Source organism: Lygodium microphyllum, chromosome 24 (genome assembly GCF_053477565.2).
Source record: "Lygodium microphyllum isolate KBCC chromosome 24, Lygodium_microphyllum_v1.1.10, whole genome shotgun sequence".
Classification (NCBI taxonomy): Eukaryota; Viridiplantae; Streptophyta; class Polypodiopsida; order Schizaeales; family Lygodiaceae; genus Lygodium; species Lygodium microphyllum.
In genome coordinates, this window is record NC_141158.1 from 18,744,695 (window position 1) to 18,755,195 (window position 10,501).

The 10,501-nt window shown below is 38.7% G+C and overlaps 1 protein-coding gene across 1 annotated transcript; it reads left to right on the forward strand.

The window, feature by feature from the left end:
- Positions 1-202: 202 nt before the first annotated feature.
- LOC148014889 (uncharacterized) lies at positions 203-1,247 on the forward strand. Its single transcript, XM_087665880.1, has one exon. The coding sequence runs from the start codon at positions 370-372 to the stop codon at positions 1,057-1,059; it is 690 nt and encodes a 229-aa protein (XP_087522006.1). The 5' UTR covers positions 203-369; the 3' UTR covers positions 1,060-1,247.
- Positions 1,248-10,501: the final 9,254 nt, after the last annotated feature.

Consider the following 10,501-nt stretch of genomic DNA (forward strand, 5'->3'; position numbering starts at 1 on the left):
GAGTCCTAACATGTGTGATTTTAAAGGAGAAATTTAAAATTAAATTTAGGAATCCTTGACAAATTCGAAAAGAAGTTGGTGGTTTGTGCTACTACAAAAATAATAAGATAATATCGAAGTATAGATATAAGATGCCCAAAAGTATACATACGGACAAGGATGATGGGTCTTGTGAGTGCTTTGTATTTTGTGAGGCTTCGGTTTTACATATTCGAAACCTTTTCAATAGATTAAAACTTTTGTGTGATCCCGTTTCTCTCTCTCTCTCTCTCTCTCTCCGTCCGTGCGTCTGTCTGTCTGTCGATCGTGCATCTTCTGCAGGCAAACCCTAATTCACACAGATCTCTCCTTCCTGAGAGAACTCGGAAGATGCCTCACCCCGCAGGGGAATACGACCGATCCAAAACACCTCCTGCAGGTCCGCCCCCATCGTCCTCGTCGTCATCATCATCATCAGGCTTCGACTGCAACATCTGCCTGGACTTAGCCCGAGATCCCGTCGTCACCCTCTGCGGTCACCTCTTCTGCTGGCCCTGCCTCTACCGCTGGCTCCGTGGCCACTCCACTTGCCATGAGTGCCCCGTCTGCAAGGCTGTGGTCGATGAAGACAAGATCGTGCCCCTTTATGGACGTGGGAACGCCTGTGGATCCGATCCGCGCAGTAAGAAGATCCCTGCTGATGACCCTAGTATCCCCCACAGGCCCTCTGGCCAGCGACCGCAGACTGCACGCCCGTCACCGCAGCCGCCAGGAGAATCGTTCAATTTCATGTCGGGAAATGATGCCGGATCTCCGATGACGGCAGCGCGATCTGGGAATTTCACATTCTCGGCAGGTTTCGGTCTGTTTCCTTCCCTCTTTGGTTTCCAGATGCATGGCTTCCCCGACAGCACAGGCTTTGGGGCGGGCTATCCATTCGGCTTCCCCATGCAAGGGTTTCATGGTGCGGCCCGCGCATATACATCCCCGCCATTGGCTCATGATCAGCAAGAAGTGAAACTCCTGAGGTTATTGATGTGTCTTGGGTTATTTATCATTCTGTACATTGTTTTCTTCTAGGTATATCTGAATGGTGTTGAAGCAACACTTGACAATGTGATATGCTACATACATGGGGTTCCCCATACAGGGTTGATCTTCCTCAGAGATCCTCGTTTGTACAATAATCAAGCACATAATGGAGCACTCGTAGGGCATTAGTTGTTCTGCACTGCCAGCTGTATAGCTGCAATGATTACTGGATAAAACTATATCTATGCTAATCCTGTTTCCATTGTCTCTGCAAGTGTTCTGGGCCTTTTTGGGCATTTGAATTCTGTGCATACACTTGGAGCCGCACTAGTTGTGGCAACGTGTTAATACATGGATTGCACACTGAGCAGTCGAGTGGGGTGGTTTTCAACATTCAGCACTGATCACCACGTCAATCACCCTGTAAGGAATCGAAAACCTCTGCTGTGAAAGGATTTCCTGATTCCTTATACACGACGAAATCTTGTGCTGTTGGACTTCAAAGTACTTAAGCACTCTGTTGGCTGTCAGACATGTTCAGATGCAGATTGATTTAGACCCTGGTTGTAAATTATGGACTTTAAATCTGTCTGCAGTGAATGGTAGCACTGATCTGCATTATGGTTTTGGTGTTCTAATTTTCTTAACAGAGTGTTCACTTTTCTAGCAATGTTGTTTATGGCATCTCACATTGCACACTGGCCTGAAAGGAGCTTAGGCTAATATCCATCAGCTGCTGTTTGAATCCATGCCATCTCTAACATTTTTCTTAGTAAAACCAGGGAGCCAATAGCTTTATTTTAGATGCCCTGAGATTAATTTCTATTAAAACTGAACATCAGAAAGCCGTCCATTACAAAATGGCCCGGCTAGTTTAGCAATGCAGTGAGCCAATATCTTTATTTTGAATGTAGGGAGTTTCTATATCTATGTCTATATGTATATGTATATCTATACTGCCTCTTATTTTCCCATATCACGAGGCATACACCAGACCTGGCATGTCAGCTTCGAAGATTACATGGCAACTAGAGAAGGATAACCAAAGCAAAATATGCAAAGTACTTTTAAAAAATCTTACAAAAAAGATGATTGGCGGCCACTCAACATGAATCTCTAAATAACATAAGATTGATCTTGAAATATTGGAAATCCATTGCTATGGAAAAGGGCTATATAGCTTGCGAATAGAAAACTTGCTAGACATAGCAACAGAGGCCATTGTAAGCTTTTGGCTTGGTAGAATGGGTGAGAAAATGCAAGGCAGTTATGAGCTCATGGGAGAGTTTCCCAGATAGGGTCATACCTTCGGTGGTAGAGTGGCAGGGGGGGAGGTTGAATGTGAGAATGTGGACTTCCATGAAGCGGAAACGTTGTATTGGAGGTGAGCTTTGCCTATACTTGGGCTCCCAATATGTGCTTGTCTATGCTTCAAGAATGTCTATTGTAGTTCATGTACATCCACGATAGATTGTGTGAGCATGAGAGGTTCAAGCAAGAACCCACACTCTTTGCAGGTTTGCATAGTTCTAGTTCAACTTCGAACTTTGTCGAATCTCGATGATGAATGATAGCTAAACCAGAGATGATTAAAAACAAGTCATATCTAGTAGCAGTGTTGCTTATTGGCATATGAGGGTTTAATGAGGGCTTACAGTCATCTCAAGCACAAGTGCAGCAACTGCGAAAAAGACCTACTCTGGTTGATCATCACAAGTCTATTGATCAAAGGATGGGGTGGGGCGGTTGCTTGCAGTAGGAGCTTCTCTTCTTGATGTTCAGAGGATGGGCTCGGGTGGTCGTTTGTAGCAGGAGGTAGGCCCATCATCCATAAGTGTGGCACAGAGAGAGAGAGAGAGAGAGAGAGAGAGAGATGGAGCAGGAAAGGATGTCTCCCATTCCATAGCCGGCCGGCGAGCGTCAGAGAGCTAAAACCAAAGCGTTTTTAAATGGTTTGGTGTTTGTCTCTCGTGTGGTCTTTAGTTTCTTAATACAAAACTAGCGTTCCGCGCGCGCTTCGCGTGCATGGAATGCTAGGCCACTTGGTGGCAGCTTCACTGCCTCGAAGCGGCACGCGAAGTAGCTGTGCTATCGCACGACAACTTTACAACAATCCATTTCTCATCTTTCTTGTTTCTCTTTTTCCTCTCTCTCTCTCTTGCGCTCTCTCCCCCTCCAAATTCCCAATGTCTAATTCCCCCTCTCTCTTTGCCTTCTATTTTAGTTTATTTTTTCTCCTCTTGGTTTTTTTTCTCTCTCTCTCTCTCTCATTTTTTTCTCACCGTTTTTCTTCTCTTTTTATTCTCTCCCCTCTCCTCTCTTTTCCTTCTCTCTCCCTCTCCTCTTTTTTCCTTTTTTTTCCTTTCTTTCTCTCTTCATTCTCTTTTTAAATTTTTTCTTTTCTCTCTCCTTTTCTTCTCTTTGCACTTTTCTTTTCTCTCCCAATCTCTTTCTCCTCTCTTTTTCTTCTCTCTTTCTCCTCTATTTTATCTTTTCTCTCTATAATTCTCATATGTTCTCTCTCTCTCTCTCTCTCTCTCCTTTTTCTTCTTTCACTTTTTTTCCCTCCCCTCAGTCTCTCTTAAAGTATGTAAATTTTATTTTTTTCCTATATATAATTTTCTCTTTATGTTTATATTCTCTTCCTTCTCCTTTCTCTCTCTCTCTCTCTCTCTCTCTCTCTCTCTCTCTCTCTCTATCTCTCTTCGCCCCCTTTTCTTCTTTTCCACTTTCTCTTAATTTTTCGTTTTTTTTTTCTCTTTCCCTTTTAAATTTTGCATTTTTTCTCTTCTCTCTCTTTTAAATTATATCTTCTCTCTCTCTCTCTCTCTTTCCTCCTCTCTCCTCTCTCCTTTCTCCCTTCCTCTTTCCCAAAAAATATTTAAATTTTAAAAAGACTTATCTTTTATCTTTTTCTCCATCTCTCTTTCTTTTTCTTCTTCTTATTCTTATTCTTCTTCTCTCTCTCTCTCTCTCTCTCTCTCTCTCTCTCTCTCTCCTCCCTTTTCCTTATCTCTCCTCTTCTTTTTCTTTCTTTAGATTTTTTCTTTTCTTTTTCTTTTAAATTTTATATTTCTTCTCTATAATTCTCTCACCGTGTTCAAATTCTCTCTTTTTATTTTTTCTCTCATTTTTTTATCTATGTCTCTCTTCCCTCTCTCTTCCTCCTTATCTATGCCATTATCTGGAGTACCAGAGCTACATACGCACATACACATACACGACACTTATCACACTCACAGCACCGTATTTTCAGTTTTCAGTTTTTAGCTTTTCATTCAGTATTTTTATTTTGGATAGCTGGACCTCATCAGTTGTATCACAGTTTGTCTCATAGGCCAGTTTTGGTCTTTAGAAGACGTTAATATAACTTTCTTTTTTTCTTTCTTTCTCTCTTCTCTCTCTCTCTCTCTCTTAAATTTAATATTTTCTCTCTTTATAATTCTCTTTCTCTTTGTTTCTCCTCTCCCTCCCTCTTCTCTTCTTTCTTTTTTGCTCTTTATATATATATATATATATATATATATATATATATATATATATATATATATATATATAAAAGAAAGTTTCTCATTTTTCTTTTTTTTTCTCTTTAATTTTTTTTTAAATATTTTATCTTTTCTCTCTATAATTCTTTTTTTTTCTTTTAAATTTTATATTTTCTCTCTTTATAATTCTCAATGTGTTCAAATTCTTTCTCTTCTTATTTTTTTTCTCTTTCTCTCATCTTCTTCTCTCTGTCTCTTCCTCCTCTCTCCTCTCTTTTTCTTTTTTCTTTTAATCTCTCTCTCTCTCTCTCTCTCTCTCTCTTAAATTTTATATTTTCTCTCTATAATTCTTTCTCTTTGTTCCTCCCATCTCTCTCTCTCTCCCTCCCTCCTCTTCTTTTTTTTTACTCTTTGTATATTTCTCTCTTTCTCTCTCTCTCTTTCTCTCAAATTAAACTTTTAAATGTAAACTTTTTGTTTAATTAAAATAAGGAGAGAGAGAGAGAGAGAGAGAGAGAGAGAGAGAGAGAGAGAGAGAGAGAGAGAACCTAGGCCCTTTACATGAGAGAGAGAGAGGGGGAAGGGGGGAGAAATTTAATTAAAAAGGGGAGGGGAAAAAGAAAGAGAGAGATTATAGGTGAGAGAGGGGAGGGGGAAAAGAAAGAGAGAGATTATAAGAGAGAGAGGGGAGGGGGTTTTAATTTAAAAAAAGGAGGGGGGGGAGGGAGGGGAGGCTTTAATGAAAAAAGGGAGGGGGAAGAGAAAATGAGATATTACACATGAGCAAGAGGGGAGGGGAAGGGGAGGGAGGTTTGGAAAAGGGGGTAGGTTCGGGTCGCCCTTTAGAGATTTGGAAAAGGGGGTAGGTTTGGGAAGCCCTCTGGAGGTTCGAGGCTTTTCGAACCGATAGCTAAAATAATATAGTAGTAAGATTAAAATAAGGGGGGAGAGAGAGAGAGAGAGAGAGAGAGAGAGAGAGAGAGAGAGAGAGAGAGAGAGAGAGAACCTAGGCTCTACACATGAGAGAGAGGGGGGAGGAGGGAGGAATTTAATTAAAAAGGGGAGGGGGAAAAGAAAGAAAGAGATTATAAGTGAGAGAGAGGGGAGGGTGTTTTTAATTTAAAAAAGGGAGGTGGGGGGGAGGGGAGGCTTTACTCCCTCCCTCTCTCTCTCTCTCTCTCTCTCCTTATTTTAATTTTAATTAAACAAAAAGTTTACATTAAAAAGTTTTATCAGAGAGAGAGAGAGAGAGAGAGAGAGAGAGAGAGAGCTTAGGTCCTACACATGAGAGAGAGAGGGGGGAGGGGGGAGGAATTTAATTAAAAAGGGGAGGGGAAAAGAAAGAGAGAGATTATAAGTGAGAGAGGGGAGGGAGTTTTAATTTAAAAAAGGGGGCGGGGGAGGGAGGCTTTAATGAAAAAAGGGAGGGGAAAGAGAAAATGAGATATTACACGTGAGAAAGAGGGGAGGGGAAGGGCAGGGAGGTTTGGAAAAGGAGGTAGGTTCGGGAAGCTCTCTAGAGGTTCGGGGCTTTCCGAACCTATAGCTAAAATAATATAGTAGTAAGATATTTGTTTATCTATTTACTTTCGACGCATACAGACCAAAATAGAAGAATATCTTTGAGGTAATCTTGATGACATTATAATAATGCAAGACCTTATAGGTTTGGGAACATAACTGCTAAGCCCCTTTGCACAAATAAGTTCTTATATCACCACATTGTTATAATAATGTGAGACCTTATAGGTTTGGAAAAATAAATGCCAAGCCCCTCTACACAATGCCCCCAAATTGTTATACTAGATTTTTACACACACACACACACACACACACACACACACACTCTCTCTCTCTCTCTCTCTCTCTCTCTCTCTCTCTCTCTCTCTCTCTCTCTCTCTCTCTCTCTCTCTCTCTCTCTATACCATGTTATATGCTTATATGCATGGATTAATCTTTTGTAGTTTTATTACATGGATTTTTCATATGTTGTATTAATTTAGAGGGGCATACTTTAGGTATTGGAATTGTTGTGTGTGTCCAATGTTATGTTTCCCTTCCGTTTTTTAAAAATGATACTTGCTCTAATGTGTGATGCATTTATGTTCCATAAAATTTTGTGTGTGTGAATACATGGTTATGTAGATAGATTAATCTTTTTTCATTCTTACATCAACTTTTTATATGTCATATTAATTAAGAATTCTAACTTTATGCATTGATTCTCTCTCTCCCTCCCTCTCTCTCCATGCTTATATGGAGGATTAATCTTTTGTGCTTCTTACATCAACTTTTAAGGTCATATTACTTGAGAATTCTAACTTTATGTATTGATTGCTTTAATTTGTGGTGCACTAATTCTCTCTCTCTCTCTCTCTCTCTCTCTCTCTCTCTCTCTCTCTCATGTTTATATGGATGTATTGCTTTTCTTGTGTGTACAATTGTATGTTTCCATCCCTCTTTTTTCCCATAGTGATTGTTGTAACATGTAGTGCATTTATTTATTTATTGTGTGTGTGATTTTTTAAAAAGTTTCCTTACGTTCACATACTTATTGTTTTGTGTGTGTGTAAATGTAGGAAATGAAAATATTGGAATGTTTTGGTGCTAAGGAGATTGCATGCTATGAGCAAGTATGCAAAAATGCACATAGGGTTTTGAAAGTCCACAATGAACTTATGAAGGGGCTATCAAAAAGTGGCATTGCCGAGTTAGGTGTGCTTTGCATGTCGATATCAAGTATCTTAATTGTTTGAGACACTTGAAATCTCTTGAAAGAGTTTTAAATGTCATTGACTGATTATGGAACCTTGAATGCTCTTGTAGAGATTGTATTTAATATGTGGTCTCCTCAAGTCAGGTAGGAGGTATAGGCCATGTGGACCACTATTATGGAAACCAACCGGTTTATGTATATCATCTTCGATGATATGTAGAAGGTCCTTTGGAGAGAGAAACCTCCTTGAGGGCCCATGTGTAGGAGTGGATGCACAATTGAGAGAGGATGTGAGCATTTTGTGTAAGGAGGTTGTGTCTTTGATAATTTGTATCCAAAGGTTCAAGGGTTTGCAATTGTTTGTTGAGCCACAAATTGTCTTGAATGTACCTTCATTGCTACATAGAGTTTATAGCATAGAGTGTTTTGGAAAGAAAAAGATTACCTATATTAGTTTTTGGACTATTTTCAATTGAGATAAATACTTTTTTCCCTTCAATTCATGATGATCATTTGAAAATTCGTGTCATCTTTTTTTTATTTGTGAATATTTTATTGTTTGTATCGGTGTGTTGTTTAGTCTTTTATTGTTGTCCATTTTATTTTTTTGGAAGGTTTATTGAGATGGAATGTAGTGCCATTGTAACAATGGAGTATAAACATGTCTTTCTAGGCATACTTTTGAGCATGCCTGTGGCAAGAATGGCCATGCAGAAGTGCCACAACTCTCGTCAAATGTGCATTGCATACATGGGTGGTTCTTCCGTGGTGAAAAAGATATATTCAAAAGCCCTGCTTACTATGTGTAGTATCAAATAGAGTGGGCATACTTTAGCAAAGAGCTATGTTTGGCTAAAAAGATTTTTGGATACTTTTATGGGTCACTATAAGACCTTCCAAAGGGAAGAAGTCAATCTAATGTTGGACACTATCCATAGTGAGAAATAAATTCTGTGCTTTTTGTAATGATGTGGACAATGTCATTTGAGCCAAGACCATTGAGAGGTTGCCTCTTCAATGCACCACTGACTACCATGGGCCATTTCTTGGGTTGATGGACCATGTGTCAATGCTACGAAGGGAGGTTGGGGAGTTTAAGTTGTTCGTGGGGCAGTCCCTATTGGCAACAATGAATAAAAATTGTGTATATATGTTGCTAGATGTAAGAGACTCCTTATTGGAGGGTTGGAAAATTTTAGTGGATTTTTATATTGCAACTTTTATGATGTGGTGTCATGTTTGCAAAATCTATGGATTTTATCTTTGTATTGTCATTTGCTTGCTTGCACATGCACACATGCTCTCTCTCTCTCTCTCTCTCTCTCTCTCTTTGCTCTATTTGTCTCATTCATAGTAATATCACATTTAAGCTAATATCAAATTATAATAAATATATAGTGACATTGCACAACTAATTTCAAATTGTCTAATCGACCTATTGAATATATATATATATATATATATATATATATATATATATATATATATATATATATGTGTGTGTGTGTGTGTGTGTGTGTACCTCTTGTTGTGTGTGTGTATAATTACATCTTACTCTCTCTCTCTCTCTCTCTCTCTCTCTCTACACACACACACACACACACACACACACACACACACACACACACACACACACACACACACAAGTGTGTGTGCGTGTATCTCTTTGTCTCGCTCTTATTCTTACTCTATTCATAAATCTCTTGTGTGTGTGTGTGTATGATTTGAGTAGTAGTGTTGAAAGTAGTAGTGTTTCAACATCCATGTATTAGATCTCATTGTTTTGAGATTGGTTTTAACATTTATTGATCACATGTCATTGTATTAAGGATTATTGCATAAAATGCACCCTTTTGTGTTCTTTACAAAGGTCACATTTGTTCCACAAATAATGCTCAAACAATGAGGAATATGCTAAGAAATAACATGTTAGGGATTCATAGAAGACTTCTAGAAAGCACATGAGAAAGATGCGGCTCCAACTAAGAGTAAAAACATATTTTCAAAACATTCAAAGGGGAGTTTTCAATCAAGGGCTTTTGGAAATATTGCTCCCTTTTGCACATTTTCATGTTTCTGGAGTGTCAATAATTTTGCATTTTCCTTGCCTTACCACCATCAACAAATCTCTTTCAATGGTTTAGGCTTCTTCAATGTTTTGTATGGTGGCTTGCATTCATCATGAATAGAAGGATGACTATAAAATTTTTCCATACAAAATGTTGATATATCAAATGATGATGCATTTGCTAATGCATATCGTAATATCTCTATATTAGAGTTACATTGAGAATGGAGATTGCATATATTATCTTATCACTCAAAGAATAAAGAATGAGTATATACATATATAGTTAGGGTTAGTGAGTGAGATGGGTGGCTAGCCACATTGGCCTTTACCCCAAAATCTCCCACTTAAAGGCCAATATGCTTTTAAGGGGACAAAAATAATAGGAGAATGTGTGAGGTATAATATATGCGAGTTACTCTCACCCAATGCACATCAAATCCTTGCAATGTGCAAAATTTTTGGAGGGAAAACTATCGGTGAGAAAGTCTATATGGTTATTACTAATGTGAAATTTGTTAAGCCCTGCTTGCTTATCCTCAAGCACTTGATGAATGGAGTGATACCTCACTTCTATATGCTTGGTTTTCACATGAGACACGAGGTTCTTTGCCAACATGATGGGACTTTGACTATCATTGTGCAACAATGGCATGTTTTCATGGAGATCCAAGCTTCCCACTAGATGAGTAAACCATGCGATTTTTTTGCACATATATGTGGTTGCAATATACTCAACTTGAGTGATACATAATGCTACATATGTTTGTGATATGTTGAGCTTTAGTGGTAGATTATGCCACATGCAAGCGAGATATCTATGAGCTTGCATTATTGCACAAGGTAAAAATATACCACGTAGTTGGCTTTTTGTTATCGACATTCCTTGCATAGTTTGTATCTATGTATCCACGTACACATTGCTACTTCTTTCAAAGTATATGCACACATCTCTTCTATCACTCAAGTATCTCAAGATGCCTTTCATTGCTTTTCAATTTTTCTTGCCAAGATTTGACATATACCTGCTTATGACTCTCACTGTAAATGCAATGTTCAAGTGAATGGAAATCATACCATATGTGAGACTGTCCACACATGATGAATACTGAATCTTGGCCATTTCAACCTTCTCCTCATCATGTTTGAGATAATCATCAGTAATAAGTTTCACATATGGAGGCAATGGAGTACTAATTGTCTTCCCCTCATCCATAT